The sequence below is a fragment of the Citrus clementina genome, unplaced genomic scaffold (assembly GCF_000493195.1).
Source record: "Citrus clementina cultivar Clemenules unplaced genomic scaffold, Citrus_clementina_v1.0 scaffold_9, whole genome shotgun sequence".
Lineage (NCBI taxonomy): Eukaryota > Viridiplantae > Streptophyta > Magnoliopsida > Sapindales > Rutaceae > Citrus > Citrus x clementina.
Window position 1 is genome coordinate 28812570 of NW_006261964.1, and position 16681 is coordinate 28829250.

The following is a 16681-nucleotide window of genomic DNA, read 5'->3' on the forward strand; positions in this document are numbered from 1 at the left end:
ACGTGGCCCTCACTGATGACTCATCTGTTGCTTTTATCATCCTCAAACGCTTAAGCGTCCACATTAATTAACTAGGACTAGTTCTCAATATTGATTGTTTGGAGGTTATCCTCATTTGACCCCAATAGCCAATCCTGTTTGAAAGAAAGTCTTATTTTGAACGGGCGCATGATCCCGTCATTCATGTACCCATCTAATCAAATTTTGACACCTATTTATTTTATTTTTTAAAAAGCACCCATCATGAAAGAATGTTGGAAAAAAAAAAAAATTAAGACACACGCCATGAAATGATCAACATGCGCTCAAAGATACCTCCTAAACACCCCCTGCCAAGAGAAGAGATCCAGTTTAGTCTGAATTTGCTGTAGAAGTTGATCCCGCTCGGGGCTTACTTCCTGTGACCTCCATTTTGTTGTTCAGTCGAGATTTGGACATCTAAATTTTACTAACCCTTTTCAACAATAAGCTACAGAAACAACCTATTTATGGAAGCTCGAGGATTTAGTGGAGTGAAAGAATATTTGATTATATATCTGAAAAGTACTCTACAAGATAATATTTGGAATGCATAAATCACAGAAACAAAACCATATACATATGCAAATAATTCTCTTTATAACTTAAAAAAAAAAACTATGATCAGTCTGAAAAACCAAAGAAGAAACAAATGGATAATGCAGATTTGTGCGTACAGTCAATTATGAAGGGGGTTTGGTCCGCCAGGGACAAGTCTGCGTGACACCGTGTGCATATGGTGGATCTTCTTGTTGTGCGACTCCATAGAGCTGACGATTGCAGAGAAGCTTTCCCAAAACATTGAAGTATACTTGGTTCTTGATCCTTGTCCTGTCTCTTCAGCTGTCACATGGTTTACATATCGGCAACTCGCTATCTGGATTAATACTGCTAGCAGAAGAATAATCAAAGTTAGGGATAGATGGGGAGAGTTTTGGATTCTCATCATGGAAATGGCTGAAAAATATCTAAAGAAAATCGGACTTGGTGCAAATGGGAAACAAGCTAATGCTTGTGGTGAGCAGAATTTGAGTTGGACTTTCATTTATTTATACTATCAAATCTTGACTTCTGATAAAGAGAGAGAGAGGGGAAAAAAATTAAAGATGATAGAACTATCTTGCAAGCACATCTTATGTATCTCTAGAGATCCAAACGTTGACTTTTCAGAAAGTCGCTTTCTTGCTCATATAACTTCTCTTAACTCTTAACAAAGTTTTATATAAAACGACTTTCAAATTTTAAGCCATTTGTAGCTTTGTTTAAAAACGTATTTTGAACCATTGAATTTTCTTGCAGTATGGTCGCTTAATAATTTGCCTAACCAAACTCAAAGTACATTGTACTATGCATGCTGCCTACTTCTCATATTTATTTTTTAAACAGAAACTAAATAAGGGTAAAGGGTTTTGATTAATGAAGCCACTTGGATGGTTGACAATTGATAATGGAAATAGGTTAACCAAAATGGATCATAATCCTCTCTTGATCTGAGCCGAAACACACTTGTTCTATGATCAGGATTCTCTCCTAATCTGAAAATGTTCTGAGTAAATAAATCAATTACTAATTGGTTGTTAATAAATAAATAAAATAAAAGAAGTTAAATCTCACCCATATACTACCATTAAAAGACACGTGACAAAATATTTTTAAAAGCTCAATAAAGCTCAAATCAGGAGAGGATCATATTCCCTTACCCTAATGTTTTTTTTATTCTAAGCTAACCTCCTCTAATTTTGTGAGCGATCAAAATTGAGTTTTAAATTTTAGTATTAACAATAAGTCAATTTTGTTCACTTTATTTACGATAAAGCTTGTTTTTTTTACTATATTTGCAAAATTAGGAAATGTTAGAATGAAAAAAAAAAAAATAGGAGACACATATAGCTTTTAAAACAAAAGCTTTTTTACTATATGTGGATAGACTATTTTTATACGAATGTAAAAAAAGCTATTCAATATGTGGATAGACTATTGCTGCGAATATAGACACATAGACCCTCTCTTGTTAATGTTTTTCATTTATTTGGGAATATCTTTATATTTTCATACTTTATTTTTCGAGTTCTAAGCAATTGTGAGATTGATTTTATGAAAAGAAAAATGAAGGAACCACATGCGCAATATTAAATGCAACGACCCAAATTTAAAGAAAGTACGTGTGCTTATTTTTAAAATATTGGAGGTTTACTTATACCTCAAGATAAATCTTGAGAGTCTGATTGTTTTTTTTTTTTTTTTTTTCACTAGCATGATGGAATTTTTAGATTCAGCAGAAGTTTGAGGATTTGAAAATGCATTTCTCCTGCTTTATCTAATAAACACAATGTGTTGTACTGCTTCCTAAAGGCATTGAATGTGCAACCATAGAGAATAAAACAGGTGAAGATTATTAAAATAAGAAGAAGATTATCAGTCTACTTCTGTTTCTTATCATTGATGCATCAGTGTGTAATCAAAATGCTGTCAGCTTGCAGGCTGTGCAATAAGATTAACAATGAAATGACGCTCATTTTTTTATTAAATAATCGAATCAACTCCTGGTTTTTGTTTGTATTTGAGATTTGACCTGGTTCCAATTTTATATCATTTTTGCTTTGGCCGTATCTATGCATTGACTTAACGCAGCCTGCTCGGTGATGTTATCTTTTAGTTGGAAGCGTGTACTAATGCAATTAAAAACAAAAACTCCTCTCTTCTTCATCAGTTCACTTCACCACATTTTATCTGGATTCGGATTCATTAAGCTCAGGGAGCTGCTCGGAATCTCTAGCAGCAAGATCATGAAGATGATTCAGGAAGTTGGCCTTAACGAATAAACTCAGCCAAATGATATTAGCCTAGTTCATATGACGAACCCTCTCTAGGGATGCTTAATTGCTTCAATAAATTTACAACTATTCTCTGGAGTCAGAGTCGCAGATCCTATGCTTACCTAATTGCAACCAGGGGCATTTCTCATGCTATGTGTTAATTGTTGGGAAATTGTAAGACAATTAAACTTCATGATTATGCTTTTTAAGTTGTTTTGACTGCTTTATGTTTGCTTAATGAGGATTTGTTGTTATTGAGAAAGTAGCGTTTACTGATTGCCCTTTTCCTTAGTTCTTCAAGCAACAGTCGGCCAATTCACCAGCCTTTCAAACATCATACAAATCATATTCAACACAAAAACACAAATGTAAATCACAAATTAGCTCTCATAAGACTTTTACAGCAGAAAATCTGCTAAATTTTACCAGCATACATTCATAAATGCAAACTTCATCCGGCAAATTCAATAATCTTACATGAACTATTGCGGTTGCTTTACACCTGTCACTTGGAAAACTACACAGCATGATTCTTTACTACACAATCTAAACAATCATCCGGTTTCTCAGAAAGAATCAAGGAAAATAAGGAAAAAAGTTTTAAAGATTTCCTTTGATTTCCTTCTTTCTTTCCAAGAAACCTAGTGTGCTTGTTTCTTCCTGCTAAAAAAAAAAAAATTATTTGTTTCCCAGAAAGATTGTACATGTATGTGAACCAGCATAATTAGTTGTGAAGTGGGTTTGGTCCACAAGGCACAACTTGATGGGATACATCATACTCTGGCTTCACCTTCCTGCCTTCAAGCTCTACAAGTCGAGAAACGGCAACAAATCTTTGTTTGAATTGAAGAGAAGACTTGCTCTTGCTTTGATGCTCTGATTCTTGATATGTAGCAGGACTAGCATGACTGAGTTGTCGACAATAGGAAAGATGAACCACGGATAATATAATTAAGAAAATCATAAACGGAAGCAATGAATTATGGATCCTCATGTTTCCAAATGAAGCAAGGAGAAGAAGTCTGACGCAGAGAAAACGGGATCAGCTTTGGTAGGTTTCAGCACAAGACCAGTTTATAAGGGAATCAAGAAGATAGAGCCAAATTTACAATCAAACATATAAATTTAGAATTACATGAATGCCCATTAGTCCTAACACAATTGATGATCATGAAAGTCTTCAGATAGGATAAAAGAAAAAGCCGAGCATTTGGTGGAATATTAAATTTGTTGACCAGGATCGGGAATCGCCCTTTATTCTTTAAAAAAAAATCAGAAACTGTTGAGAGGCCATGACTTTACAGGACAAGGGGCATCAATTATGATGAATTTATGTGTAACTTGAAGAGTAATAATTTCCATAATCGACGAGAGGGCTAGAAATGCAGTCTGCTGAAAAGGGGCCAAGGCATTGAATGAAATATTGAATGTACATTTGATTAGAAATCTCAGTGGCGGAAATCAACTGCCAGTCTCGGATCGCTAGCTAAGTTAACATATTAAAGACCTGTCCATGTCTTTGTTGCTGTGGTCCAATTTAGCTACAGTGAGTCGCTTTTTTTTCTTTGGTTGGAATTTGGTTTCGGCAATCTGAGGCAAGCTTTCAGGCTGTAGAAACACAAACGTAACATATATTTGGGTCTCTCCTTGCTATCGTACAACACATCATTTCTCTTTGAAACATGAGCACCTCCTGCGTATCTCTCCACGTTATCATCAACAAAGTTTTCCAAAATTTTATAATTGAAAGTGACATGATTGGACATCAAGGAAAAATGATACTTACGCCCAATATTTTTAGAAATGGACACATAGACTCATCTAATTTAGATAATTATGATAATGTTGTGCACATGGCTCTTCCATTTTCTCTTCTACGAAATTGATTGATCATCGCATAAATTTTAGAACATACAGTTTAACAAATTGATAGATCATCGCATAGATCTTAGAACATACAATTTAACGGTGCTCAATATCCACATATAAATAGAAAATACCTAATACAAGAGAATTTATCTATCTATTTTTAAAACGTTAAGAATCTGAGTGGACGTCTTGACATATATATAGAGAGTGTTATTTTCTCATATGCAATATATTAAAGAAGCAAAACCCATCAATTGAACAAATCTTAGATTAATGGGGTAACATGTCGGCTTTGCGTTTATACATTTAAAATGTCACAAATTCAAAGGGTATTTAATGTGCATATTATGTTAAACAATTGGTTTCCTAACTAATTGATAGGGGGTCAAGTGGGTACCCACCTGTCACGCTTTGTTATTATGAAGCATATTTTATTGGCTGAACGTTCTTAATCTCAATAAGCACAGCAATTTTCTGGTCCAAATTTGGTATCATAAAGTGCAACTTGATTCCACTGTAACGTTGCCCTATTGCTACTACTTGCTGCTTGCTAGTTAAAAAGGTCAATGAATTTGGACTCTTGATGGAAGCTCTGGTAATAGCGGGGTAGCCAAACGGGCCAGGTCGACGATATTTGTCGGCTGAGATGGCGAATGGGTCATGTTTTGTGAGCCTGATCCAACAAAAGTGGGCTCGTTCATGCAGTACCTCAGTCCAATATTGTCTCAACTCTCGACATAATTCATTTTTTTTAATACTGATTACACATTAAATTATTATATTACATAGATATTTACAATTGTTATTAGAGCAGACATTATACTGATTACACATCAGATTACTGTATTACACAAATATTTACAATTACTATTAGAACATACATTACACTGATATTTACAATCAGATATATAACTTAGGACTTACATTATTACATTAATTCTATAAACTGATGTTTCAATCAGATATATAACTTGAGACCTACATTATTATATTAATTCTATGAGGTATATACTTAAACTTATGACTCTCATAGACGAAGAATATCTCTGCTACACTTGTATTTCGCAAGGGAGAAAGACTTACAAATTAACTCCACACAATTTTTTACTTAATGGAGAGAGGTTGAGCTTATAGAGACTCGAATCACTACCATCATAATTTTTTTTTTTAACTTTGAGAGTAATAGTTCACCATTGGATTAAAGCCCAAGTGACACTCTCAACATGATTCATTAGTCCAATTTTAGTGGGAGTATATTTTGGAGCTGCACTTGATAGATTTTTTATTTGAATTATAAATGTACGTGTTCAAACTTCTCGGTGTATACTTCTAGATTGTAACATCGACTATATTTTATAGAAAGTAAGAGTATAAAAGAAAATAAATAAAATCTTTCAATTTGATTGTTATAACTTATGCACATATGTCACGCCATTATTAGCCATCGCAAGGGCAAGTTGTTACGCGTCGACTCTTTTTATTTTTAATATCGTGCCTGAAAAAAAAATGGGAAATTTACAAAAATAGCCAAAAAAATTAGTCATTTTTCAACTTTAACCCTTCAAACTTTTTTCTATCATAACTAGCCAAACACCCTATTTTTGGACTACATTACCCTCATCATTTTCATCAAATTTACAAAGGCATGCCACTTTCCCTTATTAATTCCAGCACTTTCACCATTTTTCCCTTTTCAACTTAACAAATTTCATCACTCAACAAACTCCATTACTCTCAATAAATTAGCAAATTTCATCAAACAAGTATTACATAATTGAAGATATAATTATCAATTGGAAAGCTTCTTAAGGTTAGTTTATACTCTTACCATAACCTAAACTTTTAATCTATTGATTTTATCATTTGAGTTCGAAATTGATGTGAGTTTTTATTGCAAATGTTGTTATTTTTCATTAACAAAACAATGTGACTTGTTAAAGTAGTTAGTTTGAGTTGAGAAATGAAAATCAATCATTGAAACCCCTGAAAAATTGAGTGAAACAGAAGCCCAGAACAAGTGAGACAGGCACCTGTCTCACATAAATCTACTGGTTTTATGTGAGACAGGCACCTGTCTCACTTGCCTGTCTCACCAAAATATGTGCGACAGGCAAGTGGGATAGGCGTGTGAGACAAGCGCCTGTCTCACTTGTTACCACTGGTTTTATGTGAGACAGGCAAGTGGGACAGGCGCCTGTCTCACTTGTTACCACTGGTTTTATGTGAGATAGGCAAGTGGGACAGGCGCCTGTCTCACTTGTTACCACTGGTTTTATGTGAGACAGGCAAGTGGGACAGGCGCCTGTCTCACATAAATTTGCTGGTTTTATGTGAGACAGGCACCTGTCCCACTGCCTGTCTCACTAAATTTAAGTTATTTTCCGAAAGTAATAACTTCGGCTACATGTGTCCATTTTAGGCGTATAATATATCATTTCGAAGCTTACGATGAGACGAAGTAAATCAAAAATTGTATACTTCATATCATCCACATAAATGTACTGCATATTCATTTTTACTAGGTTTTGTAGCGTGAAATCTTATCTCTTTTGTTTTTTTTTTTTTAGGTTTAATGGATTTCGTTGTACTTCAATTATGTTATGACGGTTGGTGGGAGACATTAGCAGATGGCCGTACGGAGTACGTGAATGCGAAGAATACAGCATTTTTAGTTCGGAAAGATTGTACGTTTGAGCAATTTATGGCAAGGGTGTATGAAGTTTTACAGATAAATCCTATTGAATATAGTTTGTCGATGAAGACAACTTTGAGATCTAGTAACACAATGTATCGTGCATGTTCACTACCTATGGATATATTTAATGATGAAATGGTTAATGTTGTGCTGCACATGGCCTCTGATGTGGTCAATTATGGATGCATCCCTATATTTGTCACCACACATCCTCGAGTTCCGGCCGAAAATCCTGAGCCACTTGTGGAAAGTGAAAGTTCGTTTAGAGCAAACGAGTCTGTCCCTGATATTGAGGAAGAGGTGTTACCACAACAAATGTCGTTCCAACAACATTACTCACCAGTCAACGAAAACAATGACACTATTAATGATAATGGCATTACGATAGCGGATGTTGAAGATAATGTGTTACCATTAGGGACATTGTTAGGGCAACATTACTCTCCATTTCAAAATAATGAGTTCCGCAGTTATGATGATCCTGGTTATAACACCAACAACACAGAAGCTGATAATGTGCAAGGCATGAACTCCAATACTGAAGTTGATGATAGGGACACTGGTCATTCCGATATTCCTATCAATAATGAGGATGAGCATCAGTATGATATTCCTGTTAACAATAGAGAGAATCGACCTATTCCTCCGATGGCCCGTTCGAGGAGGAGGACAACAGTTGATCCTCTGGTGAGTCTTGCTCCAGTTTTGCCTTCAAACTTGGTTGCTCCAGACTTAGTTAGAAGCTGTAATTCTGCCGACATTGGTGTGGGAAAGTTGTTCGTTGAGAAGAATGAGTTAATACTGGAATTGCGCAAAGTGGCCTTGCGGGAAAAATTTGATTTCAAGATTGCACGGTCCACAACGACACGCTTTGAGGCTCATTGTTCTTCGGAATCATGTAATTGGCGTCTTCGCGCAACAAGAGGTTCGGATGAGCATAATGTTCCTTGGGTAGTGAGAAGAGTTGACAATGTTCATACGTGCTCTAATGAGGTTTTGCCTAGTGGCCTCCGCCAAGTTAGGAGTCGGGTTGTTGGCCATCTTATTGCGGATAAATTTATTCAGGATAAACGGATATACACGCCGAATGACATTAGAACAGACATGCAGCAAGAATACGGGGTCCAGTTAACATATCAGCAAGCATATCGGGCTAAAGAAGTCGGTCTTGAAATAGTACGAGGGAACCCTGCAGAGTCATACAACTTACTTCCCAAATACTCTCACGTTTTGACCAAAGCGAATGAGGGCACAGTGACACACCTCCAGCGGGATGGAGATGATAATTTCTTATACTACTTTGTTGCGCTTGGATCTTCCATTAAGGGCTTCACACAGTACATAAGGCCTGTGATTGCTGTAGATGGCACTCATTTGAAGGGGCTATATCGTGGAAGCATATTTGTAGCAACATGTTTGGATGGTAATAATCAACTGTATCCGTTAGCTATTGGGGTCATGGATTCAGAAAACAATGATGCTTGGGAATGGTTTATGACGAAGTTACACGGAGTGATTGACGATAGGCCAGAGTTAGTATTTATCTCTGATCGATGCACTGCCATCAAGCGAGCCGTTTTAAAAGCATTTCACACTGCTAGTCATGGAGTTTGTTTTTACCATGTCAAAGGCAACATTAAGTCTAAATTCAGGATGTCCAAAGCTATTTGGGATCAATTCGAGCCAGCTTTTATTAATGCAGCAAAGGCATATGGACACGAAGAATTTAAAAGACAACTTGAAGGGTTGTGGATGCTCCACTCGGCCGCGGCTGATTACTTAGAGAATAATGTGGGCACGTGTAATTGGGCAAGGTCCGAATTTGAAGGTAGGAGATACAGCATACTTACCACCAACATTGCAGAAAGCGTGAATTCTTTAATGAGGGAACCGCGAAAATTTCCTATTACTCATCTTGTTGATCACTTTAGAAAAACATTACAGCAATGGTTTTATGATAGGAAAATTGTCGCTGAATCGATGAGCACTCGTCTAACGACGTGGGCAGATGAGATAGTCGGCGAAAGGAGAATTTTGGCCGAAAGAATGACCGTTCGGCCAGTGTCTCAGCATCGATTTCATGTTTTGGGTGGTGGTATGAAGGAAGGGATAGTTGACATTCATGAAAGAACTTGCTCCTGTAGAGTATTCCAACTCGATCAGCTTGTTTGTGCGCATGCAATTGCTGCTTGTCTGATCGTTCGTGTGGATTACATAAGTCTTTGCTCTGATTATTACTCTAAAGATTCATTGGTCATGGCATATGCAGAACCAGTAGAACCGGTTGGGGACATGACAGATTGGGACATTCCAGAAGAAATCCAGGAAATCAGAGTTAACCCACCGATCGAAGCACCACCACCTGGTCGTCGTCCAGAGTTAAGAATTCCTTCTATCGGTGAGGATGTTAACCGAAGAACTGTGAGATGTGGTCGATGCAACCAACCAGGTCATAACCGCAAGAGATGTAAAAATCTCATTGTGTCAAATCCAAACTGACTGTGTCGTTGTAACTAATTATGGATTATGAACTCTTATTATAATTTATATTACAATTATATGTAATGAGGTATATTATGTTATGTTCATTTGCATAATGAGTACTAAAGTTGATCAATAATTACTTATAGCTAAATATATGAATATATCAAAAGTTTATATCTATTAGAAAAACAATCTACATCCATACATCAAGTCTTAATACAATACAACGACTTACAAGGCAATATCGCCCGTGAATATATCTACAGCAATTTTCTTCCTGAAGTAATGCCCGTGGCTACTATCAAAATCAAGTTTTAGCCCGAACATCAAATACATTGTAAACATCAACATAAATACACCGCAATCACCACTTCCAGGTGATTGTTGGGGCACATCCTTAACGATTCTTACTTTCCAAGGGTCGGCACTCTGCAGCTCAGATCGAAGGTTGTAGAATCTAACATCTTGAAGCCATTGAGGGAAGACGACCTGAAGAGGTTTGGATTTACGCAAATATGTTTTGTCCTCGCGAAAGGTAACCAACGAGTCGTAGTCCTTCGATCGCTTCAAAAATCCATGCCTTCAACAAGGAAAGATATGAAGTAAAAAAACGTGTCATTAAATATTTATTATAACAAAACTAAGTTATAAAAAAAACTTCTTCACTCACATGCACTGCCGACGTAAAGCCGTAAAAGTTGTATTTCTCAATTCTATGCAATGGATTTTCTGCGCTTGCCTTCTTAAATTTTTTGGCTTTGCCGTTCAATACATTATCAATGCTTTTATATATTGTTTCCCATGACAAACGACCCCACGGAATACTTCGAAAATGATTTATGTCATCTCCCTCATTAAGTAAATTGAAATTGATTTGACAATGATCCTTTCTTCCGTGTAGCACTCTATCAGCAAAGTAAAACATGGCAATTTTTAGCGCATCGGTGTCATTCATAGTCTTGAAGCGTAAGTTCATAAATATTTCCTCGAACTGGCCAAGATTTATATCGCGAATCCTGCCTCCAAAGTACTTATTAAGTAACCTATGATTTGTTTTATGCTTCGTCAGGAATACTTTTTCGCCATAGCAAAGTCCCGTTACTAGGCACCACTCTCCAATCGATAGCCGTATCAAATGGTCGCCAACTTAAAACCATAACTCATCTTTGTCATTTCCATCGCCATGTGACACTTGCCGAAGCAATATATTGTGCACAATCACGCCACTGAACGGATAGCTCCGGCACTGTAGGAAATGCCCAAATATATCGTCTTTGAATAGCTTCAACTGTTGCCTTGTTAATTTTTCCCGGATGGCATTAACAACGACATCTAATTTGCACATACTCGTGATACGCCCAGGGAAGTGATCAACATAAGGTATCTTTATCATTCCCGGTTCTTTAATCGGTCCGGGTGGGTTATGCAATGCTAATTTTGATTTGCCCATTTATCTGGTACAAGTTAAAAGTATCACACATTAAAAAATTATGAACAAAAGAAAAAAAAATTAAGGCAGCACTGCGCACTGCCTCTTAGTGCGACGGGCACCAACTGTCGCACCAAGAGTTGCTGCCTCTTGGTGCGACAGGCTCGCGGCGGCACTAAGAGGCAGCGCAGCGCCTGTCGCACATGAGATGCGCGCGGCGTGCGCACCTCGCGTGCGACATGCCCATCTCGCGCGCGGCGTTCGCACCTCGCGCGCGCGAGATGCGCCTGTCGCACGCGAGATGCGCGCTGCACGCCCATCTCGCGCGCGCGAGGTGCGCACGCCGCGCGCATCTCGCGTGCGACGCAGCGCGAGTTGGCTTCCCCCCTTTCTCTTCTCTTCCCTTTCCCACATGCATCTCACCCACCACCGCCATTAAAACACCACCAACAACAACAACATCCCAAACAACAACAACAACCCAAACAACAACAACATCCCAAACAACAACAGCAACAACAACAACAAGAAAAATGGCAATAACAACTCACCTAGGGTTTTCAATTTTTTTCTTTGATTTTGGAGATCTCCGAAGATTTTCAACGTGATTTAGCTTCTTTCAAGTGCCAACAACTTTCTCCGCTGCCGATGTACGCTGCCGCCGACAATCTATAGAACTTCCGGTGATGAGATTTTGGTGAGAGGGGAAGGAATTTGCTTGAGGGAAACGTGAGAATGAGGAGGGTAATTTCGTCCAAAATGTGGTGATTTGGCTAATGTTGAAAGAAAAAAATTTGAGGGGTTAAAGTTAAAAAATGCCTTCTTTTTTTGGCTTGTTTTGTAAATTTCCCAAAAAAAATCTGGCCTCCAGCAAATCAGACTCTTATGTAAAGCAATATTTTAGTGACGTGGACACAGCCTAATTGTGGTAGAAACAGTCCAATCTAATTATCCAAACCCAGATATTTATTGCAAAGAGAAAGAATTAGCCAAAAAAATAAAGGCAGTGAAAGTAAAGTGACGCAGGCCAATCGCTCTCCTTTCTGCACTGTAACTTAAAAATCTAAAACGTTGACTCACGAGTCGTAACAGCTCCTTGAAGTTAGCAAGAAGGTGTCAGTCAGTCACAGACAACTTACTAGCCGAAAGTACAAACAAATCCTCCTAAAGCCGGAACTCGACGACGCTAAATCAAGGGTCTTTCAGTCATTTCCCACCCTCTCTCCGAACCCAGTCCTCGCTTCCTCATGTTTCTTTGATTGATTTGGGGGGAAAGAATCTGAACACGAAACTGCTTATTTTATCCAGTTCAAGTAGTTTGCTGATCTCATGTCCTGTCATTGTAAGTTCTCTCTTTATCCGTCCGTAACTTTAATTTGTTATGAAAATTTTATGTGGGTTTGTCACAATTAATTCGTGACGAAAACATTCAAATCTTTCTTGGAATTATTGTTTTCTTGATCTATTGGGATGATTGGGTTGTTTTAACTTCTCGTTAATGGTATTTGAACTCTTGATTTGAAAAAAAAAAAAACAGTTTTTTAATTGATGAGCAAGATCTAAATACAAAGAATGAGAAGCAAGAATTTAATTGCTGTTTGTCTGTTTGATTGATTGGTTTGGTAGCACAATTGTTTTGTGGATGTTGTTTAGTAATGGCAGTTGTGTGATGTGATTTCTTGTAAATTGCTGATTGAATCAGAGTTGGAGAAGAGAGCACGGTATTGTGAGGTGTGTGTGAAAATAGATAAGAATAGAACCAGGATTGGAATTACTGGCATGTAGAGACTGTAATCGACAAATTTGATTATCTTTTGTTGCGCTAGCTTGATTATCCATGGTATAGTAGAGACTGGTGATGATGTTGCTGGTAAACTGGGTGTTTTTTGGGCTGTTGTATGATCAATGAAATGAATTTTGTTAAATAAATAAATCTCTCTTATGTAACAGATGGATTTCATATTGACAATAGAAGATGGTAGATCTGGAGTTTGGAATCTGTGAATAAGTGAATTAGCTTTATTTGAAAATTTGGGTTTCTGTTAGGATCATTACATGAGGAGGCAGTAAAATGAACACGTGCTACCTATTTCGAGCAAATGTAAGTGGCAGCTTCTCTTCATTACTGCCATAGAAGAGGATTAGAAATAGGCCACAAACTATTTGGACTCATTTTATTATTCCATTGTTAAACCTTGTTGTTGGAGCAATGCAGGTTTATAATTTCTTATTATCTAAGCTTCCGTTATGACTTTCAAAATTGTCTTTTGGTTACTCCCTGTCACTATTCATACCTGTGTACTTTATTAGCAAGTACGGAAAAGCTTGTTTGTTGACTGAATAATAGAAAAATACTAGTTCAAAGTCTGTACCAAGGATATATATGAGAGGATCAAGACCTTTTATTTATTTATTTATTTATTTCCTTCCTATTTGAAGTTTCTATGCTTTGTGAAAGTGCTTATTGAAATATGGAATGGTAATTTTCTGGCCTGAGGTTTTAGAGGGGATTTACATGTCAGAAGGAAACTTAAATTGTTGTCTGCTAGAACTGAGGAGTAAGAGTATAGATATGAATTTTAGCTGCATGTTGCAGGAAAAAGCATGAACTAAGAAATTTCTGCTATCAGATTCCTAAATATTTGTCGCATAAATACAGTTTGCTGTTGATGAATCATGTGTTATTTCTTCAAAATGTTTGTGTTACTGTCTTCCTCAAAACCACCAAGTAACAGATTTTTCTGTGATCATTGTTGGTCTTGGTTTAATTATTTCTTCTTTTTCTCCTACATTTTTTCCGTCCCTTTCTAAGATTATGCTACGTCCTTTAATTTCTTTGTATCATGCATTGCAGCATAGTAATCAAACTAAGTAATTTGGAATTAATCAGAATTAGTCTCCTTTCAGCCATGTTATTTAACTAGCCATTTGCCCTTTTAAGAGATATTATATGAAGTACTAAAGAAAGAAAATTTGAAGAAAGACATAAAAAAAAATATAATAATTGAATAGAGAGACTAGAAATTTAGAGAAGAAAGTGGGGAACTTAGAGAGAAATGGGACAAAAATTAAAGGAAATCAAGAGTGAAGTTTATCTTAAACATGAAAACCCAGCCCCTTAAAATATGGTTACACCGTCCTGAAAAATTGTAAAAATCAAAGTATTAAAGAAAGAAATCAAATCCTACTATATAAAAGAAAAAAAAATGAAAATCTCCATCTAAATACGAAAGAAAATTATATCCTTATATCTAAGGAGTAAAAATCTTTCTCTAAAATAACAAAACTCTTAACATACTAGAACATTGAAATGTACAAAACGGGGACAAAAACAACACAAAAAGACATCATTTTTCCTCCTCCTCCTTAACTGAGTAACAAAACGACACCATTTTGTGTCTGTTTCTGTACCTGCTTTATACGTTTATCATTTATCAATGTCAAAACCCTAAAAATGTTTAAGTAAGGATAATATTCTCTTCTGATTTTTTCTGCCTCTCGAGAAGCATATTCCTGTTTTACTTAAGACTATTTACAGAGCTTAAATGCTTTGTTTGCTTACTAATATGAATGATATGGATAATTCTTTACACTTAAATAAATTTACAGAGCTTGGATGTTTCTTTCATTGCTTAGTGTTGTGAATGATATAAAATACTTCCTTACACTTAATATTAGTAACAAAAGTTTGAGGTCTTTTTGATTGCATTGTGTTATGAATATATGATGCTAACATTCCATATACATCATATGCAGGTTTTATGTTGTTTTGAAACTCCTCTGAGATAGTTGGGAAATTAATTCAATGGAAGAGAGTGCATCTACTGTGAGGAGATGGGAGGACCTGGACAATGATATTTTGGTGAAGATCTTCCAGTCTTTCGATATCTTTGAGTTAACTTCAGGCATTGCTCATGTTTGCAGTTCATGGCGTTCTGCTTGCTGTGATCCTCTGCTGTGGAAGACACTTGATTTATCAATGTTGATATCAAATTATATCAAAATCCCATTGGAGCCATATGTTTATGTGCATGGTCATTCTGACAAGCAATTGACTAGAATATTAAAGATATCCTTGAGTCTTAGCCGAGGATCCATTAGGACCTTGATTTTTCACTTCAATCTCTATGTTAGCGACGATCAGTTGACCTATACTGCTGAAAGGTAAATTCAATTTCCCATTTAAACGTCTGTAAGGAGGTGTTGTTTGTTTGTTTGTTTTTCTGTTATGGTTTAGGTTTGAGGAAGGGGTTGGGAGGGGATGCTATTATGATCCTTCCTATAAAAATGTGCTAATTTGGCAATAACATACTATTTTCATTGTTCACAGGTGCCCACAGCTCAAGCGACTTGTTATGCCAGCTTGGAACAGAATAAAAAAGACCGGAATATGCAAGGCTATTCGAATGTGGAGAGATCTCGAATCCCTTACAATGCCTAGCATAGCAAATCCCCCATATCTCATGGAGGAAATTGCCCAAAATTGCAGGAACTTCCGTGAACTCAAGATCATGGGTCCTTTCGACCTTTTGTTTGCTTCTACCTTAAACATGTATCTTCCAAAATTAAAGGTACTAAGCCTCAGATGCACAACGCTAAATAGGGATGCCCTGATCCTTATATTGGATGGCTTACAAAACCTGGAAGTGCTCAATATATCACATTGCCTTCTGATAGACGTTCCCCTAGCTCCTGCTCCGAAAAAAATCATTAAGAAGCTTGATCGAACCATCCTGCAAAAGGCTGCTCGATTACGCAAGTTCTTAACATGCATGGAGGACTCGTGCATCATGTGCCAGCGCACTAAAAATGATGAAGGTATAATGAGGTGGTACAAATATGAGGAAGGCCTTTGGAAAGACGATGAGGTGAGCTCTCTTGCTCTTTGATTGCCGGAGCATTATGGAGACTGTTTTTTTAGCGAGTTAGAAACCATAGCTTATACCCCTTTTTTTTCTTTTTTTCTGGGGGTTTTGGGGGGTGGGATTGGAGGCTTCTATGAAATAACAGAATAAGACTGGTGAATAAAAAACATAGATGGAAGCCTTGTTTTGTTGTGTGTGAGTTATCCTCTCATCTGTCTGTAAGTGAACATTATGTATATAAAGTGACTGGTAAATGATTCATTTTCGGGTTTTCATCAAGCTGATCTGTGTTTTTTTTTTGGGTTCTTCTGTTATTACATAGCCCTTTACTGGTAAATGATTCATTTCTTCAATATTTCAGGTGCTGCCTGCCATTGTCTTATGTATATGAAGATAAAAAGAGAATAAAATAAAATAAAAAAAATCATAGCTGTTGTACAAGTTTGACTGATCTTTTGGTGATGGTACTGAGTCAATTGAAACCTTTTTAGGGTAGTGGTTTGAT

At 36.7% G+C, this 16681-nt stretch overlaps 1 protein-coding gene across 3 annotated transcripts; it reads left to right on the forward strand.

Annotated features, from left to right (window-relative positions):
- The first annotated feature begins 12325 nt into the window (after positions 1–12325).
- LOC18033433 (F-box/LRR-repeat protein At3g48880) lies at positions 12326–16532 on the forward strand. 3 transcript variants are annotated; one of them, XM_024182695.1, is made up of 3 exons: positions 12326–12653; positions 13262–15475; positions 15642–16532. In XM_024182695.1, exons 2-3 carry the CDS (start codon positions 15117–15119, stop codon positions 16198–16200), a joined length of 918 nt encoding a protein of 305 aa, XP_024038463.1. In that variant the 5' UTR covers positions 12326–12653; positions 13262–15116; the 3' UTR covers positions 16201–16532. The 3 variants fall into 3 exon arrangements, with proteins under 3 accessions (XP_024038463.1, XP_006421898.1, XP_024038460.1); XM_006421835.2 differs by having other exon boundaries at positions 15068–15475; XM_024182692.1 differs by lacking the exon at positions 12326–12653 and having other exon boundaries at positions 12720–13412; positions 15068–15475.
- The last annotated feature ends 149 nt before the right edge of the window (positions 16533–16681 follow it).